The 17,381-nt window shown below is 66.1% G+C and overlaps 1 protein-coding gene across 3 annotated transcripts in view; it reads right to left on the bottom strand.

Annotated features, from left to right (window-relative positions):
• The window catches only part of MEGF6 (multiple EGF like domains 6), an 88,586-nt gene that overhangs the window by 25,253 nt on the left and 45,952 nt on the right, over nt 1-17,381 (bottom strand). For 2 of the 3 annotated variants that reach the window (XM_078452526.2, XM_078452527.2), the window contains exon 5: nt 4,720-4,842. In XM_078452526.2, the coding sequence (XP_078308652.2) occupies nt 4,720-4,842 (123 nt within the window). Of the gene's footprint in view, nt 1-4,719; nt 4,843-10,307; nt 10,517-17,381 lie in introns of those variants that run through there. The other variant, XM_078452528.2, reaches the window with a different exon arrangement.

Genomic DNA, 17,381 nt, shown 5'->3' with positions numbered 1-17,381 from the left:
GATTCTCTCTGTCTCTCCCTCCGCCACAGGACACGGCGAGGCCGCCAGGAAGGCGGGAACCCGCTGGCCGGCAGCGTGAGCAGCAAGTGCCCGCCTCCAGAACTGTGAGAAAATGCACCGCAGCTCCTGGAGACACCCACCGAGGTACCTGCTGGGGGACTTCTGCCCCGCACCCCCCCCCCCCCCCAGCAGGATCTCAGGGTGGGGCTGCACTGCCGCCTTCCGCCAGCAGGGGCCGCCACCACCCACGTGCCAGGGGCCGGACCTGCCCCATCACAGACCGCACACCCACCGGCCAGCTCCCAAGTTCCAGCAGGAGAGGGACAGCCACGAGCAGGGCGCCAGGGCCTGCCCGCCCCGCGCCGCCCACCTCGGGGTGAACCCGGGCTCTGCCGCAGCCCCTGGGGGTGCATCCGCCGCTGTTCGCACAGCCCAGGCCACCCGGCCCCATGCCTGGCCCCACACTCCATTCTGCGCCGCCCACACTCGCCGACCCTCCCCACCGCACCACCCCGTCTTTGCGCCCTTGCTTCCCTGTTGGCCCAGGGCCTGTGGCCACCACTCCCGGCCCCTGGGGTTCGAGCGTGACCGTCCCGTCGCTCCCGAGCGCCGGCAGCTGCCCTTCTGGGGCCCTGGGCTCGGCCAAAGCCAGGACTCTCCTGGGGAGGCTCAGGGGCGGGGAAGCCCTTCCCACCACCCCACTGAGACCCAGGGGCCCCGCAGGGCCAGGAAGGCACACTGCTTTCTTGCAACGGTGGCCTGTTTCGGGTTTGGGAGGCACCGGAGAGCACGCCCGGAGCCGCAAGGGAGCTTTGCAGGGAGGCGTGGAAATGAGCCTAGAGCCCTCTACCTTCCTGCTTCCTGTGGCTCTGGCGCCAGCCCCACTTTCTGCCAACGGGGCCTCCTGGGGGGCAGGGGGCCTCCCCTCTGAGCAGCCCTCGCTGCTCCCTCCCTGAGGGATCCAGGCCTGGTGGGGAAAGGACAGCCCCGAGACTACGGGGCACGGCCGGCAGAGGCCCGAGGAAACACAGGGCTGGGGAGACCCTCCCCCACACCGTGGGCACCACAGGGCCCGTGTGACTCCTAGGGGAAGGAACCCGGGTCAGGGCGTTGGGACACGGGTGAAGGAGGGTGGGGAGTGCGAGGGCTGGTGTGGGTGGGGGGTGAGTAGTCCAAAAGGCTAAGGGCAGAGGACCGGGGGGGGGGGGGGTATCACACAGACGGACCCCGTACTAGTTGAGCCAGTGAGGTCATGGTCCCTCAAATGGACCCTGTGCTGTATATCGCTTGCTGCGGGGGAGTAGGGGAAGTTCCACGTCCAAGGTCCAAAAGGGACCACTGGGCAGGTGTCCTGCTGGCTCAGAGTGCCCAGCCCTACAGAGGAGGCGGGTTTCCCAGTGCCAAGTGTTAAACCACCCAGCAGCTGGGCCCTCGGCAAGATGTCACAGAAAAGCGAGAATGGCCTTCCTGAACACGTCACCTGACCAAGGCACTCCCAGGCCCTGCTGCCCCAAGTTGGAAAAGGCAAGAGGCCTGCTCTATGACCCGAGGGTGACACTCAGGGTGCACTAGCACTGGGCCCTGCCCTGCTCTTTCTTCCCACCTCAGAGCCCGGGGGACACACCCAGGAGGGCAGCCCAGAGATGGAGGGCCCCAAGATGCCCGGCTACTGCTGCTTCCCTTGGGGCCAGGCTGAGTGGGTGGTGCTCAGGGGCCTCAGGCTGCTGGCAAAATCCTTCTGGCAAATTCTCATCTTTAAGAACTGAAACCTTTCTGTGTTTTGTTTCCGTCAGAACTTCTGAGAGGGAGGGATTTCCTGCCTTCTCCCTGCCTCGGAGGCAAGTTCCTCAAGGGTGTCAAGGCCCCCCTTGTGTGTTTCAAGGCTCCCCTCTCCAGTGTGCCTCCCTTGAGGACTTCCCACGTCCCTCAGGGCCCCGTGACGTGGAACACCCCAAGAGATGCCAGCACACAGGAAAGATGGCCATATCCCTGTGGGCGTCTTCTCTACCCGCCCTCCCCCCACCCCCCCCCCCCAGCATCTCTAGAACTCTTACTCCCAGCTGCTGGATGGGAGCGGGTGCCTGGGGCTGTCTCCTGCCAGCCTGCAAAGTCCCAGGAGAGCTCCCAGCACCCCTCCCCCAGCAGAGGATCCCAGCAGGGCCCAGGAGAGGGGTTCCAGAGCAGCTGTGCTCCAGCTGTGCAGCCTGTCCCATAGCTGCACAGGGTGGGGGTGCGGGTCCTATTCTGATGCTTCCCATAATCCTGTGCTACAGCCCTAGGGTGGTCTGGGCTCAGAAGGCGCCCTGTAAACCTCAGACAAGGCCCAGCTCCTCCCCGGGAGCCCCAGAGGAGACGGGGCAGGGCCCCACAACTCAGTGGCAAGAAGTCCAGCGCCCCCCCCCCCAACTCAGAGCCCTCAGAGGGTCCAGTGGTGCCCTCCACCCGAGCCCCACCTGGAAGCCACCCATCCACGATCTCAGATGCTTGGCCAGCCTGCCCACCCACCCAAGGCCACCACCGCACCTGGGCAGGTCCCTTGGCAACCAAAAGGGGCACAGTAGCAAGAAGGGAGAGGTGCCCCTAGAACGAACACTTCCCACTCTGCCTGTGAAGAAGCCCCCTGGAGATGCCTGTCCACTCTGGAAGTTTCTCAGCAAAGCCCAGGCCTCCCCAGGAAAGGCAGCTCCCAGTGGACCAAGTCTGACAATCCTGCACCAATCCCAGACACCGTGGGGGACGTGGGGACCGGCCCGTCAACCCGTCAGCTCCCAGACTCCCAGGTATCCACCTGGGATCCACAGGTCCCAGAATTCACCCAAAACAGCCCGGTGTGTGCAGGTAAGCGGGACACAGTGCGCGCATTTCCCGCCGGCGACTGCAGTCCAAAGAAAGAGAAAGCGCGAGAGGCCGTATGCCTGCTAAGAAAGGAGCCACTCCGGCTACGGGGAGCACCCAGGGGGCGGCACCAACAGGGAGAGGGCTGGCCGCCACCTGGGTATGGAGCGCACCTGCCCCGCCTGGTGGGCAGTGTGAGGGGCAGCCGGGCAGGGGCTGAGAGGTCCCAGCAGCCTTGGGTCGGGCTGTGCAGACCACGCCCAGGAGCCCGGCATCAGACCCGAGAGGACCCTTAAATAAGCAAATGTCACAAATCAAGACTTCTGGGGCCTGGAGCAGAGGCGACTCCTAGGAAAGGCTCCTGGGAACAGCTCCAGCGCAGCGAGGGGGTGGGCTGGGGGCCAGGGCAAGGCTGAGGGGCGCCCCACCTGAACTTCCCGCAGCCAACAGCGTGAGGCCAGTCTCAAGGCCACAGCCTGTCCCTCCACAGCCGTGAAGGCCCCCCTCCCTTTGCATGCTGCCCACGCATCACCACCACCCAGCACCTCACTGAAGGCCACGATCAGCACACACGGGGGGACTAGAGAGACTGGGGAGGTGGGTCCCAGCCCCAGGCCCCTTGCAGGGGAGCCCGCGACAGGGAGGGGGCAGTGGGCACCCACCAGGCCCGGCCCACCCCGGTCCACCCCGGACCAACCCCCAGGACACCCTTCTCCAGGGAGAACCCAGCCCAGAGGAAGGGTGAGGAGAGACGTCGGGGGGCCGGGGTGAACCAGCAGACTCCCAGAAGCCCCGTCCCCCTGGCGCCGGGGGGCAGCAGCTGGAGACTGCACCCTAGTCAGATTTGTCTGGAAGCACATTACAACACTTCCCACATCTGTTTCCACTTCCCGACCCAGAGAAGCTTCACGGAGCAGCGCCCGGACATGTGAGTATGCGCCCTGAGTGCCGGGAGGGCCCCCCAGGGGCTGGCAGGCCGCCCTGCCACATAGCAGTAAGGCAGGCGGGGATGGGGCCGATGGGAACTTGCCGGGCCCGCTCTGGGTCTCCAGGGTGAGAGAAGGGGTGTCCGGCCCCCAGCCCCCCCCCCCCCCAGAACGACCATCCCGTGGCCTCCCAGACACAGCAGCCCTGTGCCCTCGGCCCCTGCGTCCAGAGCCAGCCAGGAGAGGGGCACAGGAGGGTGGGGAGTGAGCGCTGGCCGCCAGACCCCAGACCCGCCTCCGGCCCCTCCAGCCTCCACCTCAGTGGGAGCCTGGCTCTGTCCCCTCCCCCCAGTAGCCCTCCATGCTCACAGGGACACCAGGCACTCCATCAAGCCTACTCCCCACAGGAAAAGAACGTGCTGAGGAAATGAGAGTCAGGACCCTGCTTCTTGGCTACCCCTCCCCCCGCCACGGCCCAACCCCCTACACTCCCCAAGGCTGGGACCGGGGCGGGGGGACCTGGGCCCAGGAACCCCAGCCCACCCGCCCGAGAGCAGTCTCACACTGCCCCCGCCCTCACCAGGCCTCCCCTGACACCCAGCAAGCACCCAAGTCGCCCCCGAGGTTGGTCCCCATCACTGCGGCTTCTGCAGAGAGGGCGCTCCACAGTATCGGGGCCCAGGGGCTCCTCCCCAGGGGCACAGAGGCGCCCCGGGCACGGGGCTTCAGCGTCCCAGGGCCCAGCCTCAGCAGGGGGAGCCAGGTCCTTGAGACTCCTCCTTTCCCTCCCCCAGGAGCTGCACACTCAGCAGGACGGAGACGCCCTAAGAGCTGCTACTGAGCACACAGACCCCAGAGGGTCTCTCCGTCCCTGAGTACAGGGACCCCAGCCCCTGTCCTGGCGGGTGCGCCCAGCAAGTGGGTGGGCCGGCCGCTCCCGGAGCCGCAGGGCGCTTACCCAAACAGGTCCTGCCGTCCGCGTGGAGCCGGAATCCGGGCTTGCACTCACAGACGTAGGAGCCTGGCGTGTTCACACAGCTGTGCTGGCAGCCGCCATTGTGCACCTGGCACTCATCCACATCTGCGCGGGGACACAAGGCCAAGGGTCAACAGCCAGCAGCCACCCGGGGTCGGGGCCCCTCACCGAGGAAACTCGGCGGCTGCAGAGGGGACTGGGCGCGGCAGGGGGAGCGGTGGGGGAGTGGAGTGCGCTTCCAAAGTCCAAATCCAGAAACACCCGGGACGGTGCCAGCCAGTGCCCGCCGCTCCTCTGGGGCCCACGGGCCCCAAAGGAAAAAACCGGTAACTCGTGAGGTGCCCTTGCCCAGGCTTTGGGGGACAAAAAGCCCAAGGGAGGGCAGGGGGTAGAGGGACTAGATGCCCCCCCAAATTCACATCTATCCGGAGCCTCGGAACGTGACCTTGTCCGCAAATAAGATGCGAATGCAAGTGGTTAGGGATCCAGGCAAGACCGCACGGGGCGAGGGGGGCCCTGGATCCTGCGACTGGAGTCCTGACAAGAGACACACGGGGAAGCACAGGTTAGAGCGAGGTGGCCACAAGCCGAGGGACAATGGGAGCCACGAGAGGCTGGGGGACACGTCAAGGACAGGAGGTCTCAGAGGGAGCGTGGCCCTGCCGTGACCTTGATGCTGGACTCCCAGCCTCCAGGAACAGCGAGAGAACCAACGTCTACTGTTGTGTCCGTTTTGTTCCCAGGAAACGAACGCGGGACCTGTCTGGGGTCCCCGGGGGGCTCCCAATGCCAGGGGAACAGGAGACCACCGGCAACAACCCCAGCACAGGACCCAGTGGAGGTCCCTGGCACTCCACTTCTGGGAGAACACCTCCCATCTGAGACCACCGACCACCAGGGCAGGACACCTGTGCCCATGCACCCCAGGAGGGTCACACCTCCTTCTGCAGGAATGCAGAGGTGTGGAGAAGGTTGGGGCTGCCCTCGCCTCTCATCCCTCCCTCCAGGCTTCCGTCCACCAAGCTGAGCTCGAGGGGAGGCTGGGCAGCGACTGGGGGCGTCAGAACAGGCTGCCCGGGACACCTGCGTGCGAGGCTAGGGCCAGGAAGGACGCAACTGCCTGGGAGACACGGAGACCGAGGCGGGAAGCCGCTGCAGACACGGAGCATCCCCAGCGTCCCGGGCACGGGGACGGGAGCCCACGCCTGGGCCGCGGGCCAGTCCACACTTTTCAGACGCAGCCTCTCCAGCTGAGCAGCCAGCTCCCCTAACCACAGAAGCAAGGAGACAGACACACAGACGCTTCACTCAAGCACGTACAAGCCACGACTGCACCCTCCAGTTCCCGTGAAAATGCCCACCTTCGGTGCTCCGACCCTAAGATGCCAGCCACGTGAGCCCACTTCTGAAGGGCGCCGAAGGCGGCACACGGGGGCCAGGCTCCTCCCGGCCACCCCAGAGCCTGCCCACCAGGTTATGCAAACCCTGCCACCGGTCCGTGCTCAGAATGTGCCCAGCCGGCACTCCAGAAACGACACAGAGCCAGGGCCTCTGCTCCCCCGGGGCCCTGCCGAGCCCTGAGGCTGCCTAAGACAGAAGACAGAGGAGCAAGAGAGGCTCTCTTGGAGTCCTCTCAGAACGGAACCAGGGTGACTCATGGGAAGCTGGAGGGCAGAGCAGAGCCCCCAAAGAGGGTGGGGCACAGAGGGACCCAGGACTCAGCTGAGGGAGAGCTGGCTGGGCGGGGAGGGGATGGAAGGATAGACCCACAGCCATCGGGCAGGGCAGGCGGACAGCACCCACCCAAGGGGGCTCAGAGAGGAGACCCTGGAGACCCCGCCCGTCCCTTCTGAGCGCAGATCCCTGTCTTTGAGAGAGTCCCTGAAAGGTAAGTGCCTCCAGGGGGCACAGCCCCGGGCACACAGTTGGCACTCAGTGAAGCTTTGAAGAAGGTGCACCACGTGTGTGTTGAGGGCTGGGTGGACGGCGGCCTCAGTGTCCTGAGCGGCCTTGCCAGGCAGGCAGGTGTCATTCCGGCAGGCTGACCCCCTGACGTGGTCGCGGAGGCAGGTGCTGGGTGAGCAGGCAGGCAGGGACGCTGGTTTCTGGAAACCTGCTCTCAGCCGGCAGCTCTGTCTCCATGCTCACTCAGTCCAGACCCTCAGCGGGGGGACAGGCAGGCTCGGATGGCACCATGCCCCTGAGCCGCTCAGACACCTGGCTGGGGGCGCTGAGCCCACCCTGAGGACTGCACCCTCCAGCAGCTCCCGGGCAGGTCAGATACGCAGGGAGCCCTGGTCAACGTCAGCCTCTCGGGCCCGCTCAGCAGCCCTTGTGGGCCACAAGGACACCAGATGGGCAGTCTGGGAAGAGCCACGTGGGGGGACGCAGGGGCAGGAGGCAGCCGTCAGCCAGTAGGGGCCCTCCAGTCGGGGCCTCCCTCCCCAGCTCACACCCCCTGCCCACGTGACCACTGTTCTGGCCCCCCTGCTGCCCGCACAGGAACACTCAGACTCCACCCCAGCGGACAGAAATCCTGCTCTTCGCTAACATGCACAGGCCCACACCCGCCAAGCCGTCTCCCAGGGCACCCCCCTCGGGAGGGGCTGGCACGCTGACCACAGCCCCGAGCTCTCCCTGGCCCCTGGAGCCGCACTGCCTGGTGATCGGCAACCTGCCACTGGGGAGGGGGGGTGGGGACAAGATCTGTGAGCGGGGGCCCCGCAGGTGCAATGATGCTCAGCCACCACTTCCGGCAACACTTGTGCCGTCAGCCCGGGTGGGTATCTGGACACAGCGGGCAGTTCAAGGCCGAAGGATCTGAAGCCTCCCCCGTCAGCTCTCTGGGCAAGGGAAGCCTGTTTAAGGGTGGTGGGGCATTTGGCCACATGACCTCCAGCTGGGCCCCTTCACAGAGACATAACCAGGACACAAGCAGGATCCAGTTACCTAAACCCGCCTGCCCCACTCCTGAGGTGACCACGTGGGGGCAGAGCAGAGCTGTCCTCAGCCCGCTCCAACCACCGGGAGCTTCTGACTCCGTGACCGTGGCCGTGGCCATGGCTGTGACCTGAGAGCCACAGCTCAGTGGTCTTTAAGGAGAGTGTGGTCAGCCCTCCAAAGGTCCACATCCTAATCCCTGGAGCCTGGCCCAGCAAAAGCGACTTTGCAAGTGGGCTTAAGTTGAGGACAGCGAGGTGACCAATGATCCTGGAGTATCCAGGGGGGTCCTGTGTCATGACGTGGCCCTTAAAGGAAGGAGCAAGAGGGTCAGAGAGAAAGAGATGGGAAGACACCCGGCCCCTGGCTGTGTCGACGGAGGCGGGGCTACCGTCAAGGATACAGTGCCTCTAGACGCTGGGAGGACAAGGAAGCAGGTTCTCCCTGGAGCCTCGGAAGGAACCAGGCCTGTCAATTCCTGGGCTTTAGCTCATTTCAGACTTCTGACCTCTGGAACCGTAAGGTAATAGACCCGTATGGTTTTAAGCCACTCAGATTGGGGTGATTTGTTGCAGCAGCCGCAGGAGTTAAACATGGGGCACACGTAAAGATTCCCTCTGTGGTCTTTTCTGGAACTGTGGGGTGGGGAGGCTCAGACCACCCATGCTGGAAATCCAGGTTTCCAAATGTCCACTCTGGCCAGCCCGGCCTCCTGACTCCCACAGTAAGATCCCCTGTGCTCCCCGGGGGCTGGCCGTGCTCCCCTGGGCCCCGTCCTGCAGGCCTGCCCTCTCGGGCCAAGTGGCCTACACGTAGCGATTCCTTCCCGCCGTGGAATCAGTGCCCTGAGGCACCCCAAGCAGCAGGGCCCCAATTGAGCATTGACACAGAAGGCCTTGGAACCACCAAGAGAACATCACTCTCCAGGTGGCACAGAAGGGGGCCTGGGTCCTCCCCCAGGCAGAAAGAGAGCGCGAAGGCACCGCACCTCCCATGCTGACCCGGTGGAGCCAGGGGACGAAAGCTGCCTCTGGGTGCAGACCCCCTGCCCTCTGCAGCCCGAGGCCCAGCTGACACTCGTCTGGGGCAGCTCACACCTGCTGGGAGGAGCCGGGAGCCCGGGAGCGGGCAGGTCCAGAGCCGGGCTACGGGAAGGAATAGCCGGGCCCGGGGCCTCCAGCATCGCCCACAGGTGCCGTGCTGCCCTCAGCTGACGCGTGTGGCTGGAGACTTGAGCAGCCTGGTGACACATCACTGGGCTGAGACCCGGCTGGCTCCCCGGCGGTGCCTGGGGACGCCCATCACGACGCGGCCGGGAGCCCATCAAGTCACGGCAGCTCCCAAGCCTGGAGCTCAGGCCAGGGCCAAACAAGCTGCCCCTGCAGAAACCACCCAGAGAAGCCCCTTCTGAAGCCCTGCTCCCTCCAGATGCTGCCGGGAAGCTCGGCTCCGATGGTTACCAAGTCCAGAGTCCTGCTTTCCTCCCAAACATGCCAGAGGGTCCTCAGGCCCGCAGGTGGCGCCCTGTCAACCACAGGCCGGGATCCTTTCCTCTCTGCAAGTCCAGGCAGGCCTGGGGTGGGGGGGTGGGGGGGTTCCCCGAAGCCCAGCCCCACACAGCCCCAGGCCTCGGGATGATACACAGCCTCACGGCGCTTAGTGCCACGCTGCTTCAGTGACAGCACCGGCCTGGCCTCGACTGAGCCAGAGTGGGAGGGCTGCCTACCCCGTGGGGACCCAGCCAGGGACCCGGCTGGCCGAGTGACAAAGCCAGGGGAGGTGGGAGACGGCCACCATCAGGGGCCTGCAGCTCAGTGCTCCATGTGTCCCCTGGCACGGAGGGCCGCAGAGACTGCCCCAGGGACAGCTGGGCAGGGCCAGCGTCTCCAAGAAGACACGTGCCCTGCCCAGAGCCACACGCAGGGCCCGGGAAGGCCTGGAGGGGAGCGCCCCCGCCCCTGCCGTGATCTGGTTGATGACTCACCACGCCCCACCTCGCATTCCTGAGGATGACCAGCTCCAAGTTCTGAGGAGCTCCCTCCCGCAGGGAGGGTGGCCCAGCGTGGGTACCAGATCTGGAGAGCAGGGAGAGGCCGGATGGAGCCAGGACAGGGGTGTATCTGCCGGGGTCCTCACAGCTCACCCGGAGCCCACTGGGCTGACCACTCCCAAGGCTTGCGGAAAGATGACAGAAAGAAAGGCTAGCGCCTGCACATCCACCCAGGCCCTGGGCACCCCGGAAGCCGAGACTTTGCCCGGGGACCCCAAGGACTCTCTCTTGAGCCTGCCTTCCTGCCTGGCCCCCAGAGCTGCCAGCGCCAGGGAAATGCACGCCCTGTGCCACAGGCCAATGCAAGGGGCTGTTTTATTCTTCCCTCCGCTCAAGACCACTCTGCTGTCGGCAGCCCCCGCAGCCAGGCCCCAGAGGGGATGGAATGTCGACGGCTCAGGGCGCAGGGGCCCCGTCCCAGAGGAAGGCCGGCGGCACTGCCCCCGCCCTGCTCCCTCCGGCCTCGGCTCCGTCAGCCGGGCCGGGCGGAGGCCGGACCCAAGCGGAGCAAAGGGAGCCCAGCGCGGAGCAGGGCACCGCCTCCCCCACGTCCCCCGCGCAGACTCCGCGCGGCGCCCACCTGGCCTCCGGTCCCCGGCGTTCCCGGAGTAGCCGGCCTGGCCCAGGTGGCACGGGACGCAGCCCCTCCACAGGTAGCGGTAGTGCGTGCCCGCGACGCGCGCCAGGCCCCCCAGCAGCCCGAGGCACCAGAGCGCGGCCAGTCCCCCGCGGCCGCGGGACGCTTCCATGGCCGGTCGGCGAGCGGCGCGCACCCCAACGGCCCCGCCGCGCTCTGAGCCCGGCGCCCCGCCCCTCGCCTTTATGTTCTCGGCTTTCCCTCCGCCCCCCGCAGGTGAAAGCCAAATCCTAGAGGCGGACGGGCCGCCCCCGCCCCCCGCCCCGCCCCCGCGGGCCGCGCCCTCGCCCCCCGGTGCACCGCCCACCGCCCCCGCGCACTCCCGCGCGCGCGCGCCCTCGCACTCGGACACAGGCACCCCGGGGTGCGCGCGCGCGCGCACACAAACACAGGCACCCCTCAGGCCGAGACGCAGAGACACGTGCACAAACAGACCCACGTGTGCAAATACGCACGCGACACACAGGGGACCCTGCACAGACGTATTCAGCAAACCCAGACACACATGCTCAAACACATGTGTTTCCAGCACCAACGCGGGAAAGTAACCAAGGCAGAAACGGAGGCCACCCTGGCAATGCCGCCTGGGGCTTTGAGAAGGCGGCTCGGTGGGGTGGGGTTGGGTGCTGTTAAGTGTGAGGGGGGTGGGGAGCCAAGCCACCAAAGTGGAAATCCCAAGGGGTAGAGACGCCTGCAGCCCCCAAGCCCGGTGTCCTGCGCCCTGAACTGTCGTGTCCTCCAGTGGACAGGGACTGGCACCCGGAGGGAGCAAGGGAATCCCTGTGCCCACGGCAGGTGGGAGAGGGCCACGGGGAAAATGGGCTCCCTCGCAAGGACAGCAAGCCCCAGATGCCAGGCTACAGAAGCCCCGGAGGCAAGTCCGAATCCAGACCCCTGAACCCCCACTTTGGCTCAAGGACGGGGACTGAGGCTCCAGCATTGTCCAAAGTGGCCAATGGCATCATAAGGGTCTATGCATTCCGGCCCCGATGAGCGCCGGACCGGCGGCCCCATGCTGGCTCCTGACGTCTTGGCCCTCGTGCCCTGCCTAGGCCGACCCTCTAGCTCCTGGCCAACTACTGGGGCAAAGGCCCTATTGGCCGTCACTCAGCCCTGCCCCGCAATGGGTGGGGTCCTCAAGTTTGTGGGAGAGAGGCACCAACCCACCTTGCCCGGTCCTGTCTGCAGTGCAGAGGCCAGCCCATTGGCCCCCCCGCCTGCCAGGCGCCCTGCAGTGCAGACACAGGCCTGCCTGGGGCCCGCCTGCCTGTCTGCCCCCGCCTCCTGGATGAGCCTCTCTTCTGGCCTCCCGCTGAACAGCACACCAGCCTTCGAACTCCGGGCTCTCACCCGGGGAGCCTCCGGAAGTCTCCCCGATGGGCACACCGTCAGATTGCTGTTTGAACGGGGCCTTCCACGTGGGCTGGCAGTCCGTTACTGCAACGTAAACCTCGTTCTCCAACAGCATGCAAACAAGTGCTAACAGAAACCAGAGGATCTCACCCCTGCAGCCAGCAGCCAGGGTGCAGGGGGACGGGAGGCCGTGGAGACTGTCTGTCTCACAGGGAGGGGCAGAGAGACACCTCGGATCCACAGATCACCCTCACCAATGGGGCACAGGGCCTGGGGCTCCTCCGGGAGCACCCTTCTGGGGTGGAGGCCCCTCGAAGCATCACTAACTCCCATGCAGGACCAGGGCCGTGGGAGGAGGAGGAGCCAAAGACAGGAAGGGGGAGGCGCCGGCCTCGTCCCCTGTGCAGCCCAAGTCTAGCCCACCCTGGGAAAGGGCTCTGCCTTGTCCCTTGTCACAGGGGGGCCTGAGTACGGGAACTGTAGCTCGTCCTGAATGGAGACACGCACTGGGGGTAAAACACACCACTTTCTCGGTACGAAAAAGATGACGGCGCTCCTTCTCATTTTTGTATTAAGCACACGTTAAAATGATTCTACCTGGACGTGTTGCGTTAAATGAGATACCTCGTCAAAATTAACGTCACCTGCTTCCTTCCTTTTTCAGTGCCGCTTCCAGAGAACTTAAGGTAGACACGTGCGCTCAGTGTGGCTCCGGCTACCTCTGCCGGGCAGCGCTGGTCTCCCCGAGTCCAGCCCCCAGCTCTGCTACCAAGGGGCACGAGGCTCTCTGTGCCCACTGCCTTGTCTGTAACGAGGGATGATAATCACAGAGCCGGTAAGCTGATGGGGAAAATGCTTCACTGAGAGTCAGTAGGAGTCAGACAAGGTTGGTGGCCAGGCCCTCCCCCAGGCGGGGCAGCAAGCCCCAAGGAAGTGCCCAGACTGGGTCTCCGAGGGGCGGTATCCCGGGACGTGGCCAGCTCCCTGCAACATGGCAGATGCAGCCGTGAGGACCACGGCATCCTGGAACCCAGCCAGGCCAGCCTGAGACGAGCCAAGGGACCCGAGGACCGTCCCTAGCTCTCTTTTTTTTCTTAGTATTATTTATTTTAGAGAGAGACAGAGTGCAAGCAGGGGAGGGGCAGATATAAAGGGAGACACAGAACCCGAAGCCGGCTCCGGGCTCCGAGCTGTCAGCACAGAGCCCGACATGGGGCTCCAACTCACGAACCGCGAGATCGTGACCTGAGCTGAAGTCGGACGCTCAACCGACTGAGCCCCCCAGGCGCCTCAGGACTGTCCCTATCCCACAAGAGCCACCTCCCCAGTGCCCCCTGCACTCCCTCCCCGACCCCAGGACCCCCAGCCAGGGACCGCTGCTCGGGCCACCTCGTCCCACCGCGGGGCTGTCACCATCCTTCTGTAGCCACCTGGACCCCGTCGCACATCCCAGCCTTGGGGTGGGGAGGCATGCTGCTCCAGGCCTCTGTGCTCAGCACCGGCACGGGTAGGGGCTGGGAAGGGCAGAGCACAGTCTGCGAGCAGCAGACATGCGTGCAGGCCCACGGACGAGTCCCAGGACCCCACTGGGCCTGCTTCCTCGTCTATGCAGTGGGCAGGACACGGTTCTGAGCAGCAGCAAATAAGGGTTATGATGAGGTCCCCAGAGCCCGGGACGGCTTTGGCACCTCCCTGAAGGACTGGGGGGGGGGGGGGGGCTGCGGATGGCTCTGGGCCCTACCCCCACCAGGCCAGGCACGGGGACTCGGGCACGGCCATGCAGGCCAGCAGACCACCCAGGACAGAACACCACCGGCCGTCCAGACAGTGCCCACAGCCGCCCCACTGTCCCCCCGCCCCCCGGGCTCGGTGCCGCCGAGCGCATCCAGGGCCACGGCTGTGGGGTCTGGAAGCTGTTTGGGAAATGCTTTCTCGATGCGGAAATGCGGGCTGGGCGTCTCTGCCCGGCGGAATGTCTGTGTGTCAGCAGAAGGAGCCGTTTCCCCCCCCCCCCCCCCCCACCGCCAGGCGGGCTCCAGCTTTCCTCTCCCAGCCGGGCGGCCACGGGGCGCCTTTGCCAGGCCCCAGGCTGCGCTGAGGGCCCCAAGCTGCCCCACAAATGCCACACTGCCCCCTCAGTGCCACAGACCCCTGACATCAGGGCTTTAGGGAGAGCTGCCACGTTCCTGGGTCAGCTGGGGCCAGCAGGAAGCAGAACACAGGCGAGCTTACCCCCACTTGTCGTGTCTGTCCCCTGGTACTCGTGGACACCTCCTCCCTGAAGCCCTCCCTGAGGGCTCTCGAGGCCCCACCCTGCTCAGTTCAGGGACCTGCCACATGCTGCCAATCTGAGGGGGGTGGGGAGGTGTTCCCCCCAACCCCGCCCCGTGCCAGCTGCCTTAGCTCCGGGATGCAGAGTGGGCGCCGGGTGAAGTCTGGCCGAGCCTGGGAGCGTGAGATGCTGGCCCGCGTTGGGAGGCTGCCCCACACCTCCCCCCTTCCTGGGGGTCAAGACATGGAGTGAGCAGGCCCTCCAGCAGAACCCAAGGAGGCCAAGCATCAGGCACCCTGTGTGGCCCCCGAGGGGGAACCCACAGGGCCGGACCCTCCCCGTGTGGCTGGGGGCCAGGCGTTCCTGGGTCCCAGCTTCTCAGGAGGAGCTAACCGCTCTGCGGGCGGGGCGGGGCTCCAGGAGAGAGGAACACACAGAGAAACTCCCAGAAGTCACTGCCCGTGGTCCCAGGGTGCCTGGACTTGAGGGTGAAGTCGCCGGCACAGCAGGCTCCAGAGTCCAACAGCAGGTGCTGGCCACCCAGCAGCTGTGGCCCTGGGCGCTGTGTGGGGGCCGAGGCCACGCCCACGCACGGCGGGCAGGAAGACCGGTCCTCCAGGCTCTCCAGCACCTCTGCTCACTCCGCTCCCCCTCCTACTGAAGTCGGGCGAGTCCCGTGTCCCTTTCTGGGCGGGAGCGACGGACAGCAAGTGCCCGAGCGGACTCCCTCCCCACAGCCACAGCGTGCCCGGGGACACACACGGGGTTCCACCTGTCTGGGCCCTGGGGAAAAGCTTCTTTGAGGCGGGGGGAGCAAGGGGGGGTGGGTAGAAAAGGGGAAGAGTGGGGCAGGGTGGGCTGAAAGGCAGAGACCGGTTACTGGGCAAAGAAGGCAGGGGAGAGCAGTGTGGGTGCCATCCAGGAGGCTGGGGGCACAGGACCGAACATGACAGGCTAGGGATCAGACAGCCCCTGGCTTATCTTCAATCTGCCCTGGGGGGGGGGGGGGGGTACTCAAGTCTTCTCAGATGGAAAGTCCTCCTTGCCACCTCCGGTCCCCCAGGTGACAAATGCCCTGCCTGGTTGTTCCCACCCTTGACGTCCAGAGCCCAGCCCAGAGGGGAGGCCAGTTTTTGGTCTGGGGCCACACGCGATCAGCCCAGACCCAGCGGAGCTGCCTGCAGGATGCCCCCCGCCCCCTCCCTGCCCCCCCCCCCCCCCGTGCTGCTGCCTGAGTTTATTTCAGGAGCGGGGAGCCAGCTGGTCCCCACGCCAGCCTCATGGTAAACCCATTACCCGGCTGGACTCCTCACCCAAGCAGAGGGAAGGAAAATTGAAACCACGGTTGCTTCCGAGAGCCCAGCTGCCATTCCTGACTATAGCCTCGGTGGCGGGGGCCCGGCGGCAATGGGGGTGCTCCCTCCTCTTTCACACACGGGCCCCCCAGGAGAGCCCAAGGTAGAGCAGGCCCCGTGTCCTCCGGGCCCCAGCCAGCTCGGGGGGGCCTCAGACCCCGGCACCACGCCGCAGAACCCAAGGCCTGCCCTGCTCCGGGGAGGCGCCCGCTGAGGGCCAGCCCCCGTGCTGGAGGCCTCCCACACACGTGTGCACATGCGTGTGTGCGCGTGACAGGGCCCGCTCTGTGGCTGCCCGCTGCCTGGACTCACGCCCCTGCCGTCACGCACAGGCTGCGGTGAGTCCAGGGCTAGCTGTGCCACCACCTGAGTCCAGGAACGCCCACGGTCCCCACGATGGGCACAGCCCCCGAGGCCTGGCTCTCACCGAGGACATCTGAGCTGCCAGGGACGTATGCACAGCACTGGGGCTCACACTACTCAGAGACGGGGAGACGGTGAAGGCTGATGGACGGGGAGGTTTCCCGGAGAATAGGGCGACGAGCCAGACTGTGGCCAGGTAGCGGGGAAGGGGGCAGCCGTGAAGACTGGCTCGTTGGAGGACATCTGGGCGGGTGCAGGGCTGCGGGTGCGGAGGCAGGAAAGGCCGGTGAGGGGAGGACGCCAGCCGGGGAATCTGGCCGAAGCCGTGCGCCTGGCCCCGGTCCACAGCAGTCACCCAGAGAGACGGCCAGAAGGAACCAGAACATCGACGGCCAGGCGCATCACCAGGCCCTCACCCAGCAGCCCACTCGGCCTGCTGGGCCCCGTCGGTCACTCCTCCTGCCGTTTTCCCACCCGAAGGTCAAACCCGAAGGCAGGACACTGCGGTCACGGGGATGTCGGCCAGCTCCAGCCAGTGTCAGGGACCAGCCCGCACATATGCTCCTTTTCAAGGTGCCCGAGCCCGAAACTGGCAGGCTGGCCATCGGCCCCTCCTGCCGCTGAGGCCCTGACGTCACACCACAAGTACTCAAGGCCACCTCCTGTAGAGGCTGAGCTCAGGGACAGACACCGTGCCTGTGACAAGCAGAGGGACAAGAAGTAAGTCCAGAGGGCTCCCCAGCTCTGACCCGGCAGGCCAAGGGCCCGGGCTCTGAGCACCCACATCCTCTCCCTAAGATCGGTTCACAGGAGATGCACCAATCCTGTGGTCTTACGACACGAGTCTCGTTTCCTTGTCAGGAGGAAGGAAAAACCTTTGCCCTGAGTTCTGGTACAGCTGCCTACCCCCAGGGCTGCTCTGGCCAGACCCCAGGGTGTGGTCAGAAGCCCAGCAGCCCAGCGGGGTCCAGAGCAGCAGGGAGAGGCGGGAGTGGAGGCCAGCCCAGCCCCGCCTCCCAGGGATGCCTGGAGAAGAGCCAGGGAGGGAGGGGAAGGTGAGGCCACCGTTCCACAAGGAGGGACAGAGACAAGGGGCAGCCAAGAGACATGGGGCAGAATCCAATCAGGAGATGAGGCGTGGGGGCCAGGGGCGGGGGGGGGGGGGGTACTTCAGGATGAGCAGAAACTCGCAAGGAAGGGAGCTGGACCGGGTGAGGGATGAAGCGGAGGGTAAGACCCCCTGCCCCCTGCCAGGCAGAGAGCCCCCCCCCCGGAGCGAGGCTGTGAGGGGCCTCTGTCTCCACTCTCCCCCCTTCCCCAGGTGAGCCACGGCCCCCTCGAGCTCCACATCGCTGCCGCCCCGAACCACCCAGCCTTCAGCAGGGGGCCCTGGACTACTGTGATTCCAGGTAACAGTGGCTGCCCCACACGGCAGGCCCCCGGCCCCGCGGCAGAAGCTTCTGGGGCGAGGGCAAGGTGCGGCCTGACTCCTGAGCTGTGCCCTCCCTCGCCGGTCCTCTCGGCCCAGGGGCATATCCCCACCCCAGCCCCCACCCCCCAGCAGCTGCCCTGGCCAGGCAGGGCCCCCGGCGCACGTTGGGGCTCACGGTTAACGTGGGTCGGCCTCCTCCTGCTGAGTCCCGAGTGTAAGGACCACGGCCTCCGAGGTTACCC

The sequence above is a fragment of the Panthera onca genome, chromosome C1 (genome assembly GCF_046562875.1).
Source record: "Panthera onca isolate mPanOnc1 chromosome C1, mPanOnc1 haplotype 2, whole genome shotgun sequence".
NCBI lineage: Eukaryota > Metazoa > Chordata > Mammalia > Carnivora > Felidae > Panthera > Panthera onca.
The sequence above is the reverse complement of the archived record's forward strand: the minus strand, read 5'-3'. Positions and strand labels throughout refer to the sequence as shown.